The following is a 22,211-nucleotide window of genomic DNA, read 5'->3' on the forward strand; positions in this document are numbered from 1 at the left end:
TATTTTATTATGTATTTAGTATTTATTATTTAATAATAAATACTAAATACATAATATTTATTTTAATATTGAAAATTTTGAATATTGAATTTTACCCTCTGTCCTACAAGACCACCTACCTACCCACCCTCAGCTGGTGTTTACAAAGAAACAAAAGATAAACATTATAAAGCATAAATAGCACTTTCATATTCACATGCATATATAAACACAATTATTAATAAAATAAGGAGACAGCGGCAGGATATATATTTGGAGTATATACTAATATGTAAATCTGGTGCTTGATCGATTAAAAAGCCCGAGCCCATAAAGAAAAGTATTAAGACATTTCTGGAAATAAATATTAATATTAATAATAATATTAATAATAATAATAATAATAATAATAATAATAAAATGCACAGATATGTATTTACACATTTCTCATTATATTTCATAGCCTAATAATAAAATAGTATATATTGTAGGTATAAAATCTGAAAATAAATGTGGCTTTAAAGGGGCAATATACAGATTTCATACAATAATATACACAATATGTCCAAAAGTTTGTGGACACCCCTTTTAATGAATGCATTCTGCTACTTTAAGCTGCACCCATTGCTGACACAGCAGTACTGCCAAATGAATAGGACTCTCTGGAGCAGATTGAGGAGCTGTGATCTCTGGAATGATGGATGGAGGAGCTTCATCCGGTACTTTTGGGATGAGTTGGAGAGTTGGGGATGAAAAGGTGAGGTGGGGTGAGGTGGGGTGGTGACCTTCGTCATCCAACATCCTGACCTTATTAACTTTTATCTTGTTGCTGAATGCAATCAAATCCTCACAGCAATGCTCCTCCTCTAAAATCTAGTAGAGGGTCTTCTTCTCTGGACAGTAGAGACAGTCACTCCAACAAATGCCGGATCAACTCTTTTTAATCCCCTTGATTTAAGAAGAAACGGTGAATGAGCAGGTGTCCCAATACTTTTGTCCATATAGTGTATATTTTAATAGCCATGCCCAGAATATTACAAACCTTTAATCTTATAAAACTGACGATTATTTATTTAATTGTTTGTTTGTTTGTTTATTTGTTTGTTTGTTTATTTGTTTGTTTGTTTGTTTGTTTGTTTTCAGTTTGGCGCCCTTCTGGTGTAAACAGTGTTCTAGAACGCGGACGGGCCAATCAGAGCGCAGCGCGGTTTAACCGTCACCGGGCTCGTTGTCTGGCTGCTCTGGGGGGCAGCGATGGTCCGAGGCCTGCAGGTGTTTGTTGGGGGGATTCTGGTGCTGATGGTGGTCTTTGTGTATTTGGGGGTGAAAGAGGAGCCGGTGAGACCCGAGTGTGAGTTCACTGCTCTCTGTACCTCACCAGCCTCGCCTCAGACACCTCCGCTTAGCTTCAACAGAGCAGAGCTTAGCTTAGCTTAGCTTAGCTTAGCTTAGCTTAGCTTATCTTAGCTTATCTTAGCTTTGTTTAGCTTATCTTAGCTTATCTTAGCTTAGCTTAGCTTAGCTTAGCTTAGCTTATCTTAGCTTATCTTAGCTTTGTTTAGCTTATCTTAGCTTATCTTAGCTTAGCTTAGCTTAGCTTAGCTTATCTTAGCTTAGTTTAGCTTAGTTTAGCTTATCTTAGCTTATCCTAGCTTAGCTTAGCTTAGCTTAGCTTATCTTAGCTTTGTTTAGCTTATCTTAGCTTATCTTAGCTTAGTTTAGCTTAGCTTAGCTTATCTTAGCTTAGTTTAGCTTATCTTAGCTTATCCTAGCTTAGCTTAGCTTATCTTAGCTTATCTTAGCTTTGTTTAGCTTATCTTAGCTTATCTTAGTTTAGCTTAGCTTATCTTAGCTTATCTTAGCTTATCTTAGTTTAGCTTAGCTTGGCTTAGTTTAGTTTAGCTTCGCTTGGCTTAGTGTAGTTTAGCTTAGCTTATCTTAGCTTATCTTAGTTTAGCTTAGCTTGGCTTAGTTTAGTTTTGCTTATCTTAGCATATCTTAGTGTAGTTTAGCTTAGCTTGTCTTAGCTTAGCTTAGCTTAGCTTAGTTTAGTTTTGCTTATCTTAGCTTATCTTAGTTTAGCTTAGCTTGGCTTAGTTTAGTTTAGCTTCGCTTAGCATATCTTAGTGTAGTTTAGCTTAGCTTGTCTTAGCTTAGCTTAGCTTAGTTTAGCTTAGTTTAGCTTGGCTTAGCTTAGCTTGGCTTAGTGTTGTTTAGCTTAGCTTGTCTTAGCTTAGCCTATCTTAGCTTAGTTTTGCTTAGCTTAGCATGTCTTAGTGTAGTTTAGCTTAGCTTGTCTTAGCTTAGCTTAGCTTAGTTTAGCTTAGTTTAGCTTGGCTTAGCTTAGCTTGGCTTAGTGTAGTTTAGCTTAGCTTATCTTAGTTTTGCTTATCTTAGCATATCTTAGTTTAGCTTAGCTTAGCTTATCTTAGCTTATCTTAGCTTGGCTTGGTTTAGTTTAGTTTAGTTGAGTTGAGTTGAGTTGAGTTTAGCTTAGCTTAGCTTGGCTTAGTTTGGTTGTTTGTTGCAGGTTTCAGGATGTTCCAGGATGCTGGTGTTATTAAATATGAATTATTTTACTATTTCTAACTATAACAACTAATTCTTTTAAATGGTAAATTTAGTATCTGTAGCTATATTTTCGGTGAATTTGCTTTAGTGTTTGAAAATAATCAAATGCGAATTATTGTCTTCACATTTTAATGCAGTATCTCTAAATAAAGTCTTTAGCTGCTTTATTAAAGTTACCAGCTACTTAATTTCAAGGAAGCAGTTATTTCGAGATGAGTTATGTGTAAATGTTAAATATAAATAGCATTTAAATAATATTTCATAAATATTATATCTACATTTGTATGTAATGGTTGTTATTATTTTGACGCTGTAAGTTTTAAGTTTGAGTTTAAATATTGAACAATCTTCCTATTTTAATAAGAAATAATATCTATCATTATAAGATATGTTGAAATAATCTTTTTAAAGTAGTAACGCAAAAATAAGAACATTATGATTTGTAATAAGTTTAAGTATTGAAAAATCTTAAAGTATATTTATAAATGATATAATGTTTAAATAATGTATTTCATTAATTCATGTTATTATTTCCACATTGTAAGTCTTCACTTTGAGATACTAACTTAAAATAATGACTAATTAAAAGTACAGTATTTATTTCAAGATTGGGTAATGTTCAAAAGTCTTTAAATACTATTTTAATAATGTTTAAATAATAACTATCGTTAGAAGTAGTTATTTCGACATACTAACACTAACATAAGGACTTAAAGAACATTATAAGTTTAAATATTGATTTCTTAAATAATATTTTAATAATGTTTAAATAATATATTTCATTCATTCATGTTATTTCAACATAAGTCATTGCTTTGAGATACTAACTTACAATAATTACTTATTAAAATAAGTATTTATTTCAAGATTTCAAATGTTAATGTTAAAAAGTCCTTAAATACTATTTTAAATAATATGTGTAAATAATATTTTTTATTAAAAGTTATTATTTCGACATCATAAGTCATTATTTTGAGTAATTCACAATAATGGCTTAAAGAAAATTATTTTGAGCAAGATTACGTTTAAATGTTGAGAAATCTTGAAATAATATTTCTGAAATATTGAATGAAATTATTCATTATTACAAAATAATGAATACAAAATATTAATGCTACTTTGGAAAGCCATCTATTCTCCAATGTCTGCTTTACAGGGCTGCTAGCTCTCCACAACATGGGTCTAATATGCAGTAAATGTAAAGTTTAAATGAATATATCAGTGCTATGTAAAATAAAATAAAATAAAATAAAATAAAGTACATAAACTCAGAAATCAGAAAGCAGCACCTAGAAATAATAACTAGAAAAGTCCAAGAAAGTCATTTTTACATTTTAAATATTATTAATGGTGACAAAATATTGAAATAATATTTTAATGATTTTTAAAAATTATTATTATTATTATTTCTTTATTGTAAGTCATTACTTTGAGATAATTCCTCTGTATTTATTGATCATATAGGAATTATAGAGATTCAATGTTAGAAAAAAGAAATGGCTGAATCTCTTATTATTCAGCTTCTAACTGGAGATTTATCATTAAACGTCTGGATGTTCAGCTTTTATTAGGATCTTAGTCCTGAATCAGCAGGTTTAAGGCCGGTTACACAGAGACTGGTAGCTGTATGTAAGGAGTGCTGGTTGGTGGGTCCGCTGAGCTCCAGCCTGATCTTGTGGCTCTTACAGTGGAGTGTGGAAGGAAACCAGCGAGGCCGGAGAGGGAGAAGCGTCTGGTCGGAGGAACCGATGTCTCTGCTGGCGTCTGGCCGTGGCACGTGGCCGTTCTTCACCGGCCTAATTCATCAGCCCCGTTCAGGCATCACTGTGAGGGAACCATCATTGGCAGGATGTGGGTGGTTTCAGCTGCGGCGTGTTTCTACAGTGAAGAGCATGTGTGAGGAGACCTTCATTGATTCTGCGTTCTTCTATATGTGTGTGTTTGTGGTGTGTGTGTGTGTGTGTGTGTGTGTGTGTGGTTTGGACTAAGTTGGGGTTTAAGTGTTGCCTAATCAATGTTAACACTCAGATTCTGTGTGTGTGTGTGTGTGTGTGTGTGTGTATAGTGTATATATACTGTATGCATAGTGTTTGTATAGTGTAGGTATAGAGTATGCATAAAATATGTTTAGTGTATGTATAGGGTATGTATATTGTGTGTATAACATGTGTATAGCATATGAATAGAGTTTGTAGTGTGTGTATAGAGTATGTATAGATTATAGAGTGTGTATAAGGTGTGTGTATAGAGTATGTATATTGTGTGTGTATAGTGTATGTATAGAGAAAGTAGCGTGTGTATATAGTGTATGTGTAGTGTGTGTGTATAGTGTATGTTTAGAATATTGTGTGTATAGCTTATGTATAAGAGTATGTAGTGTGTGTATAGTGTATGTGTAGTGTGTGTATAAGGTGTGTGTATAGAGTATGTATAATGTGTGTATAGTGTGTGTATAGATTATATAGTGTGTATAAGGTGTGTATAGAGTATGTATAGTGTGTGTATAGATTATAGAGTATGTATAGTGTGTGTATAGAGTATGTACAGTGTGTGCATAGATTATAGAGTATGTAGTGTGTGTATAGTGTATGTGTAGTGTGTGTATAAGGTGTGTGTATAGAGTATGTATAATGTGTGTATAGTGTGTGTATAGATTATATAGTGTGTATAAGGTGTGTATAGAATATGTACAGTGTGTGCATAGATTATAGAGTATGTATAGTGTATGTATAAGATAAGATAAGATAGTCCTTTATTAGTCCCACAGTGGGGAAATTCACAATGTTTTATAGAATGTTGTATAGATCATAGAGTGTGTATAAGGTGTGTATAGAGTATGTATAGTGTGTGTATAGTGTATGTATAGATTATATAGTGTGTATAAGGTGAGTGTATAGAGTATGTATAGTGTATGTATAGATTATAGAGTGTGTATAAAGTGTGTGTATAGTGTATGTGTAGATTATAGAGTGTGTATAAGGTGTGTGAATAGTGTATGTATAGATTATAGAGTGTGTATGAGGTGTGTGTATAGAGTATGTATAGTGTGTGTATAGAGTATGTATAGATTATAGAGTGTGTATAAGGTGTGTGTATAGAGTATGTATAGTGTGTGTATAGAGTATGTATAGATTATAGAGTGTGTATAAGGTGTGTGTATAGAGTATGTATAGTGTGTGTATAGAGTATGTATAGATTATAGAGTGTGTATAAGGTGTGTGTATAGAGTATGTATAGTGTGTGTATAGAGTATGTATAGATTATAGAGTGTGTATAAGGTGTGTGTATAGAGTATGTATAGTGTGTGTATAGTGTATGTATAGATTATAGAGTGTGTATAAGGTATATGTATAGTGTATGTATGGATTATAGAGTGTGTATAAGGTGTATAATATGCACCTACCTTTTCCCCTTTTGATTTGACTCGTGTTGCTTCTCTCCTCTCAGGATCAGAAGTAACCTCATAGTGAAAGCTGGAGCAGGGAATCTGAAAGCTGACGAGCCCGAGACCCAGACTGTGGAAATCGCTCAGATCATCCGACACAAAGACTTCAATCCCATCTCCTTACAAAACAACATCGCCCTCCTCAGACTGAGCGCCCCTCTGAAGTTCAGCGACGCTGTTTATGACGTCTGCATCCCAGACGAGTTTACAGGCAGGCACTCCTTCACAGACTGCCACATCACTGGCTACAACAAACTCGGAATTCTTCAGGAGGGATCTGTGGAGCAAATTCCCAGATTAAAGTGCAACATGCGAACATGGTGGAACTTCAGAGTCACCACTGACATGATTTGTGCCGGCCAGTACGGAGGAGGAACGGACGGTTGTAAGGTAGTGTTTCGTTTTTAGTCTCAGTTATTATTATTTTTAATTGACAGTAGACTGTGTTTATACAGTATAACATCCTTCATACATTTATGAGTGTCCTAGAACATCAGACTCTGTGTATCTGGTCATGGTTGAATAATGAGAGGTCAGTAGATGGAGGAGACAAACCGTGGCCCTTAAACACTGCTGTTCCTCCTTCAGAAGAACCTCCAGCAGAACCAGGACAGAGCTGAAAAACAAGCCAGTTCCTAAACCCCAAAACTGTTACATCACAGTCTTGACTTGTCATATTTACCCCACCAACATTTACATGAACCTCGTCCACAAGATAAAGCTCTAGTCAAAGCTGGAGTAGCTGTAAAATGTGAGGGTGACCTCAGGAGAATATGGTGGTGTTGACATTTGAGAGCAGCTCATCATTTCCTGACTCTGTTATTATGTAAAATAACAGGGTGGTAAAATCAGTGTGTTTAGTTCTGAGGTAAAATAACAGGGTGGTAAAATCAGTGTGTTTTATTCTGAGGTAAAATAACAGGGTGGTAAAATCAGTGTGTTTTATTCTGAGGTAAAATAACAGGGTGGTAAAATCAGTGTGTTTAGTTCTGAGGTAAAATAACAGGGTGGTAAAATCAGTGTGTTTAGTTCTGAGGTAAAATAACAGGGTGGTAAAATCAGTGTGTTTTATTATAAGGTAAAATAACAGGGTGGTAAAATCTGTGTGTTTTATTCTGGGGTAAAATAACAGGGTGGTAAAATCAGTGTGTTTTATTATAAGGTAAAATAACAGGGTGTTAAAATCAGTGTGTTTTATTCGGAGGTAAAATAACAGGGTGTTAAAATCAGTGTGTTTTATTCGGAGGTAAAATAACAGGGTGGTAAAATCAGTGTGTTTTATTCTGAGGTAAAATAACAGGGTGGTAAAATCAGTGTGTTTTATTCTGAGGTAAAATAAGAGGGTGGTAAAATCAGTCTGTTTTATTTTGGGGTAAAATAACAGGGTGGTAAAATCAGTGTTTAATTTGGAGGTAAAGTAACAGGGTGGTAAAATTACTATTTATACATCAAACAATAACTTACACAGTCAGTAAATATTTATACGTCTCCAGTCATAATTAGCAGCTCAGATTGCAGATGAAATTTAAGTAAACCTCTCTGTTTGCTCTCGTCTCGTTTACAGATTAATATCGGAGGCCCTCTGACGTGTCTCCTGCCTCTGCAGCAGAGATACTACATTTCTGGAATCCGAATTGTCGGGGATTTGTGTGGTGTACCCAGACGACCCAATATTTACCTGAACACCATGCAATACTATCTGTGGTTGGAGAAATATTTGATGGCCAGTTAAGTGTCATCCACCAGTCGTCATTGTTTTCTGCCTCTGTATTAAAGAATGTAAATGGACTAATTTTAAGGTTAAATCTACATAATTCTTCTTCTAAAAGTGTTCACATTCTATATAAAAATCCTCTTAATCCTTAAAGTATTCATATGTGTAGATTATTAAAGCTAGCATGTGTAGCATGTGTAAATAATTTGTCATTGAAAACATTGAGAATAAAATATTCTTCTAAACTGTAGCTTTTTTATATTTATTACATTTTTGTTTCATAATGGATGTGCCTTACATTTCTAAATGTGTGCATTACAGAGGTGTAATAACCACTTCTATTCTCTTATAAATTGCTTATGAATGATATAAAATCAGCATTACTAATAGACAGTACTAATACTGTAGATTTCCTAACTTTGTCTAAATTTCATGGGTTTTAAATGTCTTATATTGGAGTGTAGTGCAGGTGGAGGTGTGGTAAAATAACAGGGTGGTAAAATCAGTGTGTTTTATTCGGAGGTAAAATAACAGGGTGGTAAAATCAGTGTGTTTTATTCGGAGGTAAAATAACAGGGTGGTAAAATCAGTGTGTTTTATTCTGGGGTAAAATAACAGGGTGGTAAAATCAGTGTGTTTTGTTCTGAGGTAAAATAACAGGGAGGTAAAATCAGTGTGTTTTATTCTGGGGTAAAATAACAGGGTGGTAAAATCAGTGTGTTTTATTCTGGGGTAAAATAACAGGGTGGTAAAATCAGTGTGTTTTATTCTGGGGTAAAATAACAGGGTGGTAAAATCTGTGTGTTTTATTCTGGGGTAAAATAACAGGGTGGTAAAATCAGTGTGTTTTTTCTGAGGTAAAATAACAGGGTGGTAAAATCAGTGTGTTTTATTCTGAGGTAAAATAACAGGGTGGTAAAATCAGTGTGTTTTATTCTGAGGTAAAATAACAGGGTGGTAAAATCAGTGTGTTTAGTTCTGAGGTAAAATAACAGGGTGGTAAAATCAGTGTGTTTTATTCTGAGGTAAAATAATAGGGTGGTAAAATCAGTGTGTTTTATTATAAGGTAAAATAACAGGGTGGTAAAATCAGTGTGTTTTATTATGAGGTAAAATAACAGGGTGGTAAAATCAGTGTGTTTTATTCTGAGGTAAAATAACAGGGTGGTAAAATCAGTGTGTTTTATTCTGAGGTAAAATAACAGGGTGGTAAAATCAATAATAATAAACAACTCATTCTACTAATGTTTTTAAAATGTTTCATTCACAGCATTATAGAAGCAAACCTGACCCAGGCTTCTCTACATAAACACAATCATAACCTTCAGTCGACCTCAGTTTTCATTTGTGTGGAGTTCTGTGTTTTCAGCCCCTGGTGTGCAGCCTGTGAGTGGTCTACGGGGGGCAGCAGAGCGCTGGAGTGTGTGCAGTGCGGCAGGAGAAGAAGAGCTGCAGCAGTGGAGGGTGCTGTGTGGTTCCAGAGGTCCAGATCTGAACTGAGCTCCCAGGAAAGCAGAGGATCATTCAGGTACGGCTCAGATCTCCAGCCTCACTCTCCAGGCTGACTGGTTTACTGATCCGGTCTGGTGGCTGTGGTGCTGCTGGAGTCACGTGCTGAGGTCTGACTCAGAGGCCTGGTCTTTGTAGTCCCCAAACTTCCAGGGCTGCTGTGCTGAAGCTTGATCAGGGCCTTTCAGTGAGTGGAGTGTGTGGATGCTTCAGCCACGCTCTGCTGTGTGTATAGGTAGTCAGAACCACTGTTACTATCTCCATGTGACATCATTTGCATAGTTTTGCCATAATGTGAATCTGGCAGTTGTTCTTTACATTGTCTCAGAATTTCAGGATGTACGGACCAATAGATATGCTCCAAAATACCAAGGAGAAACAAGGTTTATGCCCGATATATATATGTGTGTGTGTGTATGTATTAATGTATGTAATATATATATATATATATATATATATATATATATATATATATATATATATATATATATAATGTATGTATGTATGTATGTGTACATATATATAATGTAATATATATATTTAATGTATGTATGTGTGTGTATATATTATATATATATATATATATATATATATATATATATATATATATATATATAACATACATTAATACATATACATACATACATTATATATATGTACACACACACACATACATACATACATACATTATATTATACATACTGTATATATATTTGTGGACACCCCTTCTAATGAAAGCATTCAGCAACTTTAAGTTGCACCCACACAGAGTTAAGTTGCTGACACAGATGTGCAAATGCACACACAGCTTGTCTAGTCCCTGTAGAAAAGAAGTACTGCCAATACAATAGGACTCTCTGGAGCATCATAAAGCTACTGGCACCATGCTGCCTAATGCCAGGCGTGGGCTAAAGAGGGGTATAAAGCCCCCCAGCAGCATTGAGGAGCAGTGGAGCAGTGGAAGAACTGTGTTCTCTGGAATGATGGTGGTGGAGCTCCATCCAGTACTTTTGGGATGAGTTGGGAATGATGAGGTGGGGTGGTCATCATCATCATCATCATCATCCAACAAAAATGAGCAATAAAAATGCTCAAACAATAAAATACGAAAAACACAGATAAAACGTAAAACCATAAAAAATATAGAATAATAATATTTTATTATTTATTTATTATTATTATTATTATTAACATGAGGCTATTAACACTAAATGTCTCTGTAATGTCATTTCTCTCCACCATAGGGACTCATCCCGGCCTCCAGAGTTCACCGTGGATTTGCAGCGTTCCTTGTCCATGTCTAAGAAGAGCAATGTTCCCAGACCTGAACAGCATCCTCAGCAGCAGCCTAGACAGTTTCAGAGAAGTACCTCACCTGCAGTCCAGCTCTCCTCCTCTGTGTGGTTACGTCCAGCAGTCTGTGAATGCAGTGCACTCACCTTCTCTCTGATTCCTTTACTTGCAGGGGGAATTCATCCTGCTCTCTGACAGGCAGGCCGACGCGTCCTTCCTCGTTCATCACTACCTCAGCTTCTATCTGCGGGGTAAGTGTCGGCGACTAACGGAGCCAGTATCGGAAACCGGCATGCAGTACCGAAGCTTTCCCGACTAAAAACAGGCCAAGAACCGTTACATAAACGCTAAGCAGGGCGTATGAATGAGTGTATTATCATATAAATATATAAAAAGGTTCTCAAATAGGCTTTTTTATTTTCTTAGGTTTTTACAAAACGTTCGAAACAACACAACCACAACAACAAGACCGTATAATGAGCAGCGTAACTTAAAATGCTCAAACAATAAAATACAAAACACAGATGAAACATTAAACCATTAAAAACAATATAATAATAATATTTTATTCTTTATTATTATTATTATTAACATGAGGTTATTAACACTAAATGTCTCTGTAATGTCATTTCTCTATATAAACATATAAGAAGGTTCTCAAATAGGCCTTTTTATTTTCGTAGGATTTTACGAAACTTTCTTAAGAATATTTCTCCAAGAAAGTTTCTCTTTCTCATGTAGATTGTTGATAAGGAAGCCTTTAATGCTGCAGATTTTAGTTTTTTTGTTAAATAAATCTGTGCAAAACAGAAAAAAACAACCGAATTAAACTAAACATTCAAAGACGTGGCTGTGGAGGAAACAGCCAGCAGGAAAACAGTCCTATTAGGGTTGACAGGAAATACGGGATATAACGAGAAGTGTGGCGTGAAGTCGGAAAACCCTCATATTAATTATGTAACAGATTTTTTATTTAATTACTTATAATAAGTAAAGTAAATCAAGTAATTGATTGCTTTTAATTAGGGTTGCAAAGGGCTGGAAAAGTTCAGATCAATTTCCAGTAAATTACCAGTGTCTTTCCATGAGAACTTTAGCTCGGGAACTTTGGAAATATTCCAAAATGTAAACTTTTTATGGAAATATTCGGAACTGTGGGAATTTATAGGACTTAATAGGAAGTAGTGAATAATTTAAAGGAATTATATCATACTCTATGATCAATATGTATTGTTTTTTGTAACAATATAACAATACAAATATATTTACCATGAGAATTAACAGATAATTATGGGAATTAACTGGAAAATGGGAATATTCAAAGCTAAAGGTGAGAAACTTGCATATTGATACATATGATTTCTAGAAAACTGACTCTCACCATTACTAAAAGCACACATTTGGAACAAAGAACTTTCTAAAGTCAGGTACTGTTTGGATGAGGCTCATATTTAATTGACAGTAACAGCACTGAAACATTTCAGCAGCTATTAAATCAAGCTGTAATCTCACAGTTGCTCGTTAACTGCTAAATCAGAAAAGCTTAATGAGCAATTCAATTTCAGACTAGTTTACCAAGGCTAGCAGGCTAGCAAGAGGTGAGCATAGGCTAGCTACCTGTATTTGAATTAATACGTATTAATTATTCATTATTAACATGAAATCACAGAAAGGGTATTTTCCCACAAGGTAGTGGTCAGTGTCAGATTTCTGGAAATCATCTGGACATATGCTGGACATGTGATGGAGGACTGGACAGTGAATGCAGGGGGTGTGGTCTTCTCAATAGCCCTGCAGTATGTAATGTGCCATGTGTCTGGGATCGAGCAGTAGCTTTGCTATTCAGCTGTTTTGGGATCATATGTAATTATTTTAGCCAAGATTGAGCTGCAGTAGATTTCTTCCAAATATATGTTATGTAAGTTTCTCACCTTTAGCTTTGAATATTACAATTTTATTCCCCATTAATTCCCATAATTACCCTTTAATTCTCATGGTAAATTTCCCAACTTTGAAAATTGTCAGAATATTACAACACTACTTTTAATCCAGTTAAATTAGACGTTAAATCTGTAATTCAGCTGTTTAAACTGATCATTTAAGAGGTGGACCTTCTTTCAGGTTCCTCCTTGGTTCCTCGCCTTTGGCTGTTCACTGGGGGTCTTCGTTTTTTTTAATGCCTTCTTATGTTGTTGATGTTTTATTTGAATGATTACTGATTCTGTAAAGCTGCTTTGCGACAGCAATACAGATCAATTCATTTAATTAGATTTGACAGTCTGAGACCAGAAAAAGTCGTAATTACTATTTTCTTGAGATTTTCTTAACGCACCCTTTCGTATTTTCTTAAGTAGATTATTTGTAATGAAGCCTTTTACACTGTGTTTTACAGCTTTTCATAAACACACATTTTAAATGACACAATTAACCACTGTTACCATGATTCGGTTAGAATCTAACAGTACTTTAAGATCAGCCTCCACTTTAAATCCTGTTAAATTAGCTGTTCATTTAGTAATTCAGCCATTTAAACCGAGCTGTTTAGGAAGCCGACCTCCTGAACTCTAACAGTCCGGTGAAGAACATGTTTTTAGTGAATATCTCAAGAGAAAATTGTTGATTATTTTTGAAGATCAATCAATCAATCAATTTAACTTTTTAATGGTTGAAGTTGAGGGAAAAAAGCCCATCTAAGAAGAGTGTCTTTTGTGAATCCAGCTCCAGGTTATTGGTGGACTCCTTGGTGTTGTGTTGTGTTGTGTTGTGTTGTGTTGTGTTGTGTGTGTGTGTGTGTGTGTGTGTGTGTGTGTGTGTGTGTGATGTTTTGTTGAGTGTGTTTCAGTAAAGCTGTATTTTCTCAGCTCGCTGCAGGGTGTGCTTCTTGGGCCTTGTGCAGTCCTTCAGCCATTACAGCGTGGTTAGTCAGAGACTGGTGAGTCCTCCCCAGCGCACTGTGTCCTGTTTCCTGTGTTGATTCACTGTGGTCATTTCAGAGATCTGAATCTCTCTGTTTCTCAGGCTCAACCAATGAGTGATTTTAAATTGGGACAGAATTAAAGATATCAATAAGTGTAAATATGGAAATTTGTATTTGAATTTGTATTTTTATGATTGCATTTCAAAAGTAAGCACATGCTTATTGAGGTGCTATTTGACAGTTGTGCCAAAGGGGTCCTAATGACTTAACTGTCTTATTATTCAGTATCTACAATTAATTAATTCAGTATATTTAATGATTTATTCAGTATTGATTCTAAATGATTTTGTTACTACTAAGAATTATTCAGTATCTGCTATGATTTGTTTCAATATCTACTAAATTATTCTGTATTTAATGTTAATTATTTAGTATCTACCATGATTTATATAGTAACAGTTATGAATTATTTAGTATCCACTATGAATTATTCAGTCACTAATATTAAACATTCTGTATCCACTATGGATTATTTAGTAGCTACTGTGAATTATTCAGTAACTATTGTGAATTATTGATTATCTACAATAAGTAATTCAGTATTTACAATGAATTATTGAGGAACCTCTATGAATAACTCATGAATTATACATCATATTCAGTAAATTAATCAATTATTCATTGTTTACTATAAATTTAGTATCTAATATGAATTATTGATTATCTTCAATGTGTAATTCAGTATCTTCAAAGATGTATTCAGTATTGATTATAAATAGTTTAGTAACTGCTATGTATTATTCTATATTCACTATGAATGGTTTAGTAATTAATGTAAATTATTCAGTATCCACTATGAATTATTCAGTATCCACTATGTATTATATAGTATCCACTATGTATTATATAGTATCCACTATGAATTATTCAATATCCACTATGAATTATTCAGTATCCACTATGTATTATATAGTATCCACTATGTATTATATAATATCCACTATGAATTATTCAGTATCCACTATGTATTATATAGTATCCACTATGAATTATTCAATATCCACTATTAATTATTCATTATCCACTATGTATTATATAGTATCCATTATGCATTAAATAGTATTCACTATGTATTATATAGTATCTACTATGAATTATTCAGTATCCACTATGAATTATTTAGTATCCACTATGTATTATATAGTATACACTATGAATTATTTAGTACCCACTACGTATTATATAGTATCCACTATGAATTCTTCAGTATCCACTATGAATTATTTGGTATATACTATGTATGATATACAGTGGGGAGAACAAGTATTTGATACACTGCTGATTTTTCAGGTTTTCCCACTTGCAAAGCATGTAGAAGACTGTAATTTTTATCATAGGTACTCTTCAACTGTGAGTGATGGAATCAAAAACAAAAATCCAGAAAAATACATTGTATGATTTTTAAATAATTAATTTCCATTTTATTGTGGGAAATAAGTATTTGATCATCTATCAACCAGTAAGAATTTTGGCTCTCACAGACATGTTACTTCTTCTTTAAGAAGCCCTCCTGTTCTCCACTCATTACCTGTATTAACTGCACCTGTTTGAACTCGTTACCTGTATAAAAGACACCTGTCCACACACTCAATCAGTCAGACTCCAGCATCTCCACAATGCTCAAGACCAGAGAGCTTTGTAAGGACATCAGGGATAAAATTGTAGACCTGCACAAGGCTGGGATGGGCTACAGGACAATAGGCAAGCAGCTTGGTGAGAAGGCAACAACTGTTGGTGCAATTATTAGAAAATGGAAGAAATGCAAAATAACGGATAATCTCCCTTGGTCTGGGGCGCCATGCGAGATCTCACCTCGTGGAGCATCAATGATCTTGAGGAAGGTGAGGAATGAGCCCAGAATTACACGGCAGGACCTGGTCAATGACCTGAATAGAGCTGGGACCACAGTCTCAAAGAAAACAATCAGTAACACTCTACGCCGTCAAGGATTAAAATCCTGCAGTGCACGCAAGGTGCCCTTCCTCAAGCCAACGCATGTCAAAGCCAGTCTGAAGTTTGCAAATGACCATCTGAATGATCCAGAGGAGGAATGGGAGAAGGTCATGTGGTCTGATGAGACAAAAATAGAACTTTTTGGTTTAAACTCCACTCGTCATGTTTGGAGGAAGAAGAATGATGAGTACAACCCCAAGAACACCATCCCAACCGTGAAGCATGGCGGTGGAAACATCATTCTTTGGGGATGCTTTTCTGCAGAGGGGACAGGACGACTGCACCGTATTGTGGGAAGGATGGATGGGGCCATGTATCGTGAGATTTTGGCCAACAACCTCCTTCCCTCAGTAAGAGCACTGAAGATGGGTCGTGGCTGGGTCTTCCAGCATGATAACGACCCAAAACACACAGCCAGGGCAACTAAAGAGTGGCTCCGTAGGAAACATCTTAAGGTCCTGGAGTGGCCTAGCCAGTCTCCAGACCTGAATCCAATAGAAAATCTTTGGAGGAAGCTTAAAGTCCGTGTGGCCCAGCAACAGCCACGAAACCTGAAGGCTCTGGAGGAGATCTGTATGGAGGAGTGGACCAAAATCCCTGCTGCAGTGTGTGCAAACCTTGTCAAGAACTACAGGAAACGTCTCATCTCTGTAATTGCAAACAAAGGTTTCTGTACCAAATATTAAGTTTCTTTTTCTGGTGTATCAAATACTTATTTCCCTCAATAAAATGGAAATTAATTATTTAAAAATCATACAATGTATTTTTCTGGATTTTTGTTTTAGATTCCATCACTCACAGTTGAAGAGTACCTATGATAAAAATTACAGTCTTCTACATGCTTTGCAAGTGGGAAAACCTGAAAAATCAGCAGTGTATCAAATACTTGTTCTCCCCACTGTAGCATCCATTATGTATTATGTAGTATTCACTATGTATTATTTACTATCCACTATGTATTATATAGTATCCACTATGAATTCTTCAGTATCCGAATACTGCAGTGATAAAGGTGGGAAATTAAAATGCGGACCCTTTGACAGACCTGGAGTTGTCTACATCTACAGGGAGTTGTAGATGTTGCTTCTGGGAGGTGTGTTTGATGGGTTAATGCCTGTACAGTCTGTGACTGCTGACATGTTGGTGTGTTTTGTGTTGTGTTGCAGGGGGTGAACCTGACCCAGGCGAAGGAGAAAGGTCAGCTCATTTTTCTCGAAGGGCTGAAGGCCTCTCCTGGAGTTCTGCTCGGCGATGACTCGAGTGATAAGACAGCCACGTTTGATTACCTCAGGTCAGACGAACTCAGAACTCAGAGCACGCTGCTGACCCTCGTCCTGCAGACGTGTACTAACCCTGCGGTCATGCCGTCTGCCTCTCTGTGCTCAGGTCTCCGTGCCCCGAGCTCAGAGGTCTGTTTGAGTTCGTGTGGAATTCGCTGAGTCAGGGTGTGGGTGAAGCTGCTGGTGAGTCGTGGGGTCCTCCTGTCCTGATCATAGATGACCTGAGTGTGCTCCTGAGTTTAGGCGTCAGCGCTGGAGCCATACTGGACTTCACACACTACTGCCAGGCCACCATCTGCTCCCAGTTACAGGTGTGTTCCAGACTGCACTGAGCAGATAACTGATGTTTTTACCTTGCTGTAATTAGAAGCCAATAATGGTCAGTAAAAGTCCCTGTTTATTGATCTGGTTCACAAGGTATGAAACAGTGCCTCTGATTAAGTAGCTGGCAGGGTTCCCATACATCTTGTAAAACCTGACAGTCAGCTACGCTTAATAGACAAAAGTATTGGGACGCCTGCTCATTCATTGTTCTGAAATCAAGAGTACTAAAAACAGTTGATCCTGCTTTTGTTGGAGTAGCTTCTCTACTGTCCAGGGAAGAGGGCTTTGCTGTGAGGATTTGATTGCATTCAGCGACAAGAGCGCTAGTGAGGTCAGGAGGTTGGATCCTCAACTGGGGGGCTTTATACCCCTCTAGCCCACGTCCATATAGTGTACATAGTGGATACTGTGTCTGATAATAATGGGTGGTGGTTGATGTGGTGTGTGTCCAGGGCTCTGTAGTAACGCTGGTGCGATGCGAAGATGAGGAGTGGGATGAAGATGAGGAAAACTCCAACTATCTTCTAAAGGCTCTCACCCACCAGTGCAGCCTGTCTTTGCGGGTGGAGGGACTTTCCACTGGCTACTGCAGGGACATACATGGACAGGTACAATCAATCACATACACACACCTACACAGATATACAGGGGGCTCCTGGTCAGGTCAGTGTTCACTCTTAAAGGTGCTTCACAGGGTTCTTTGAGTGATACCATAGAAGACCCACATTTGGTTTCATTCAGACCTTTAAAAAATGTTTAAAGAACTGGAGTGTTTATCCGGCCTTCTGATATTGATGGTAGAACGTTGGAGATGTTTGGCTACAAGCAGAAACTGCAGGGAGCTACTTAAAGACGTGGGACTCTATTTGTCTCATAGCCTGTGTTACTGGTGGAGTGCTCAGGGCTTTAGCCATGGTGGGCTGATGGGGCGTTTGCATCAGGAACCCTCTGCATCCTCAGCAGGTATCTCAGGGTCACAGTACTTTTAAACCTGTATGTAGTTTTCTGGAGCCTGCAGCGCACAGAGAATCCACCAGGGGGCAGACAGACAGTGTGTATCTAATTTTAGTGTCTTATTTATGTCATTAATAATTATTATTATATATATTCAATTCATAATGTATTATTGTTATTATTTCAATGTACTATATGTCCAAATATTTGTGGACACCCTTCTAATGAATGCATTCAGCTACTTTAAGCTACACCCCTTGCTGATACTGATGTGCAAATGCACACACACAGCTTGTCTAGTCCCTGTAGAGAAGAAGTACTGCCAATAGAATAGGACTCTCTGGAGCAGATCAACATCATGACCCTATTGGCACCATGCTGACTAATAATGCCAGGCGTGGGCTAGAGGGGTATAAAGCCCCCCAGCATTGAGGAGCTGTGGGGCAGTGGAAGAACTGTGTTCTCTGGAATGATGGTGGATGGTGATCCAGCAGCAGCCAGACCCAGACTTCAGCAGTGTTTTGTGATGTGTTTCAGGTGGAGATCTGGTGGAGAGGGCAAGGGAACCAGCGCAAGATATTTCAGTACAAAGTTCACGACAAGGGGGCGTCCTTCTTCGCACCGGGAACTTCCAGAGCCGTTCTCTAACAGCTGTTACCAAAAGGACCTCACTCTCTCTTTTCCCGCAGCTCTGACGCCACACTCCGCTGTCTTTACACTTTGTTTACATCAGGAATATCAACTTGGGTTGCTTCTGGCCCAAAGCTCTGCAGCAGGAGTGCCCAGGCCAGGCTCTGTAGCTGGATCATATCCAACACACCTGGCTCTAAATGTTCCTATGCCTTCCTGAAGGCCGTAGATACCTGGATCAGGTCTGTTGGACCAGGCTGGATGTGTGCTGGTGAGCTCTGCAGAGCTGTGGCCTGGGAGGAACCCAGTTTGACACACCTGGGTTATTGGATAATGTGGGCTAATGGAGAAAGTGGGGGTGGTCTGGATCTCCTTTCCAATGATCTGTAACTCTCTTAATACTGCAGATCGTCTGACAGAGGAAGGTTAGATAGCCAGCGATTCAAGTAAGTGTGAGCACAGTAAGCAAAGTAAGCATCAGAGTAGATTGAATTTAGCAGATTTTTGATCTTGTTAACAGTAAATCTGCCATCTGACCGACATCTGACATCCATAATTTTACATCTAATCCACTTTAAATAAATTATAATCCAGTCAATTAAGGATTTGTGTCTCGTTGGACTTCCAGAAACTACAAAAGAGTGAATTTCACAAGGGAATGAACTAGAATATCTATAACGCAGCTCTCTCTTATGATTGGATCAGCACATATTTACAGTCTAGAGTGAATAAAATGAGCTTTATGAGCTAGAAGACTCTTGTAAACCTTTACAGAAGGCCTAATACTTTCTTGGAACAACAAAATAAATGTCATTTTTTTATTTATATAAATCCAATAGGTTTTGTAGTCCTACTCTTTCAATTGTCAATTTTTATTGGAAAAAAAGGGGATTAAAGTCTTCACTGTCCAATCAGCATTGCCTCTTTGCAGTATCTGGGCAGATTCCAGCTAAGCAAGCTCTCCCATTGGTCAGACCTTTTAAAAAGTTTGTGAACTTTGAGCCTTTTCCCCTTAAAAAAATTAAAATAATAATTAAAGTGCCACAAAATGCATCACTACAAGTCATGTGACCTGAGCTGTTTGGGGTGCGGGCTCCGTGGAACCACGTTTCCTTCTGCTGGGACTCCAGAGGTGCCCCAACAGGCTACTACAGGGCATTCGTTTATAGCTGTGGTAATTATCTGGACAGCGTACCAGGGTAACACCCAGGCAAACATACAGGTGGAGTACATCTCATTAGTGGGTCAGATCAAGGTCAGATTACATTCTCACCATAAACTGTATGTATTTTTCTGGAACCTGCAGCGCACAGGTAATCCACCAGGGGGTGCAGACAACATGTATCTGATTTTAGTGTCTCATTGATGTTATTAATTTAATTTATTTAATTCATAATATAATAGTTATTATTTAGAAGTACTGTATGTCCAAATGTTTCCGTTCACAGCTGTGGTAATTATCTGGACGGCGGACCAGGCTAACAACAGTATTAAGCCACCACTGCCTCAAACCCCCCCTATAAAAAATAAAATAAAATAATATATATATATTATAATATATATTATGTAAAAAAACAATTATTTTTTATATAAAATAAAAAAATTCTTAGTTTATTTTATATATTTTAAATCTAAAAAATATTCATGTTTTTATGTTTAAAATATGAATATTTTTAGATTTAAAATATATCAAATAAACTGAGAGTTTATTAAATAAACCTATATAAAGTTTAGAAATTATTAAACTATTAAATTATTTTCATAATTTCATAATGTAATAATATTTTTTATTTTAAGTTTAAATATTTATTTAAAATTCAAGTGCTTTCATGTTCAAACTATGAATATTTATTTTTTGATTTAAAATATATAAAATAAACTGTAAGAATTTATAAAATAAACCTATATAAGGTTTATAAATACAAACTTATATAAGGTTTATACATTATTATACTATATACATTTGATAAATTATTAAACTAAATTGTCATAATTTTATAATGTAATAATATAATATTAATTTATTACGATTATTATTATTTTTTTAATAAAGTGTATAAACCTATATAACGTTTAAAAACCTATATAAAGGTTATAAAAATGTATAAATATAAACCTATATAAAGTTAACATAGATTATTAATCTAATATAAACTTTATAAAATAAACCTATATTAAGTCCCAGGCATGCAAATCAAACCAAATAAAATAAAAATAAAAAATATAAGCCATGAAATGACCAAAATCACCCTAACCCTAAGAATGACCCACCACCCAAACACTGCCCACCTGCCCTGTGGTGGTCAGTGCTGTGGGGTCCTGAGCATTGAAGACCAGGGTGCAAGGAGGCTGCAGATGGACCCCAGTCCAGATCTACACAGGGCTCCTAATGTGGTCAGTGGAGCTATATGAATATATGGAGATGAAATCTGACCCCATGGATCTGGGCCCTTTACCCTGGTCACTGCAGGGGTCCAGGAGCAGACCCCTGAGAGCTGAATGGACGCTGATGGACATCCCCTGGCCGGCCGGCAGAGGTCGAGATGAGGTTGAGAGTTCATGGTGGAGTTACACACACTTACACACACACCCTCCTCTGTTACAGTGCAGACACGATTCTGTCAAAGTAGTGTGTGTGTGTGTGTGTGTGTGTGTGTGTGTGTGTTTAACACACCCCGGTCAGTTCTAACACCAGCTGTAGAGTGCAGGCAGCAGCCGTGGGACGCTGGGTAAGCAGACTCCAGTCTCCTGGTTTTATTTATATTTATATATTTTTATTTATCTGCATTTTTATTAGCTTAACTCGCTGATTTTAGGCCCTAGAAGCAGTAAAGCATGGGGTAGCACTGTTAGCTGCTACGCTAATTAGCTAAGTAGTGCTGTGCTGTGTTTTTTTCAATGGAGGTGAATCCAGGTCCAGGGAGTGGGAATCCGCTCCACGATTTCGTTCCAACCGCCTGGGCGGCTCCGCTGACGCCTAGCGTCAGCGGAGCCGCCCAGGCGGTTGGAACGAAATCGTGGAGCGGATTCCCACTCCCTGGACATTCCGGACTTATCCACTAGCTTAGCACGAATTTCCATCAAATTAAACCCTGAATGTCAACAAATGTGACTTTCTCACACTCCTCGCTTTCATCCAACATAAAGCAAAGGATCTATATTTGCATATAATCCCCCTTAAACCAGCTTATTTATAGCTACGGTTAACCTAATGGACGTGAACGAGCTGGTGCTGAATTGGCTAGCTAGCTATCTATCTAACAGCTAGCAGCACGGTAGCTAGCTATCTAGCTAAATACGTGGGCATATTAAGGGCGATTATTCATTTATTTCGTTGTAATCATGCTTATTAATGTTCATATGTCTGTTCTGCTTGATTATCTGCTTTAATTAGAGGTGTAGTTTGTGTTTGGGCGTATTTATCCAGCTAATCTTGTAGCTAGGTTGATGTTGGGCTAGCTAACAGGCTAGCTAGCTAAGATCAAGCTGCCTGGCTGATGCTGAATGTTTACATCAGCTTAGCAGGAAATGGGGGTTATTTATTTATTATAATTGTATTTAAATACGTAAATATTAATTTAA

General features: G+C 36.7%; 2 protein-coding genes across 2 annotated transcripts; both read left to right on the forward strand.

Annotated features, from left to right (window-relative positions):
* The first annotated feature begins 1,134 nt into the window (after positions 1 to 1,134).
* LOC140537537 (serine protease 55) lies at positions 1,135 to 7,882 on the forward strand. The gene is made up of 4 exons (XM_072659738.1): positions 1,135 to 1,251; positions 4,239 to 4,446; positions 5,998 to 6,385; positions 7,560 to 7,882. The coding sequence occupies exons 2-4, from the start codon at positions 4,400 to 4,402 to the stop codon at positions 7,725 to 7,727; spliced, it is 603 nt and encodes a 200-aa protein (XP_072515839.1). The 5' UTR covers positions 1,135 to 1,251; positions 4,239 to 4,399; the 3' UTR covers positions 7,728 to 7,882.
* A 1,264-nt stretch (positions 7,883 to 9,146) lies between these two features.
* elp6 (elongator acetyltransferase complex subunit 6) lies at positions 9,147 to 19,231 on the forward strand. Its single transcript, XM_072692505.1, has 8 exons — positions 9,147 to 9,237; positions 10,463 to 10,584; positions 10,684 to 10,762; positions 13,373 to 13,443; positions 16,608 to 16,732; positions 16,828 to 17,032; positions 17,498 to 17,653; positions 18,537 to 19,231. The coding sequence occupies exons 2-8, from the start codon at positions 10,531 to 10,533 to the stop codon at positions 18,645 to 18,647; spliced, it is 801 nt and encodes a 266-aa protein (XP_072548606.1). The 5' UTR covers positions 9,147 to 9,237; positions 10,463 to 10,530; the 3' UTR covers positions 18,648 to 19,231.
* Positions 19,232 to 22,211: the final 2,980 nt, after the last annotated feature.

Source organism: Salminus brasiliensis, chromosome 1, assembly GCF_030463535.1.
Source record: "Salminus brasiliensis chromosome 1, fSalBra1.hap2, whole genome shotgun sequence".
NCBI classification, from domain to species: Eukaryota; Metazoa; Chordata; class Actinopteri; order Characiformes; family Bryconidae; genus Salminus; species Salminus brasiliensis.

Bases quoted from the DNA above. Each gene is read 5' to 3' on its own strand.
- LOC140537537 (XM_072659738.1), top strand. From the start codon at position 4,400: ATGTGGGTGGTTTCAGCTGCGGCGTGTTTCTACAGTGAAGAGCATGT. The intron at 4,447-5,997 runs GTGAGGAGACCT...CTCTCCTCTCAG, and splicing joins TTCTACAGTGAAGAGCATGT to GATCAGAAGTAACCTCATAG. The intron at 6,386-7,559 runs GTAGTGTTTCGT...TCTCGTTTACAG, and splicing joins GAGGAACGGACGGTTGTAAG to ATTAATATCGGAGGCCCTCT.
- elp6 (XM_072692505.1), top strand. From the start codon at position 10,531: ATGTTCCCAGACCTGAACAGCATCCTCAGCAGCAGCCTAGACAGTTTC. The intron at 17,033-17,497 runs GTGTGTTCCAGA...GTGTGTGTCCAG, and splicing joins CCATCTGCTCCCAGTTACAG to GGCTCTGTAGTAACGCTGGT. The intron at 17,654-18,536 runs GTACAATCAATC...GATGTGTTTCAG, and splicing joins GCAGGGACATACATGGACAG to GTGGAGATCTGGTGGAGAGG.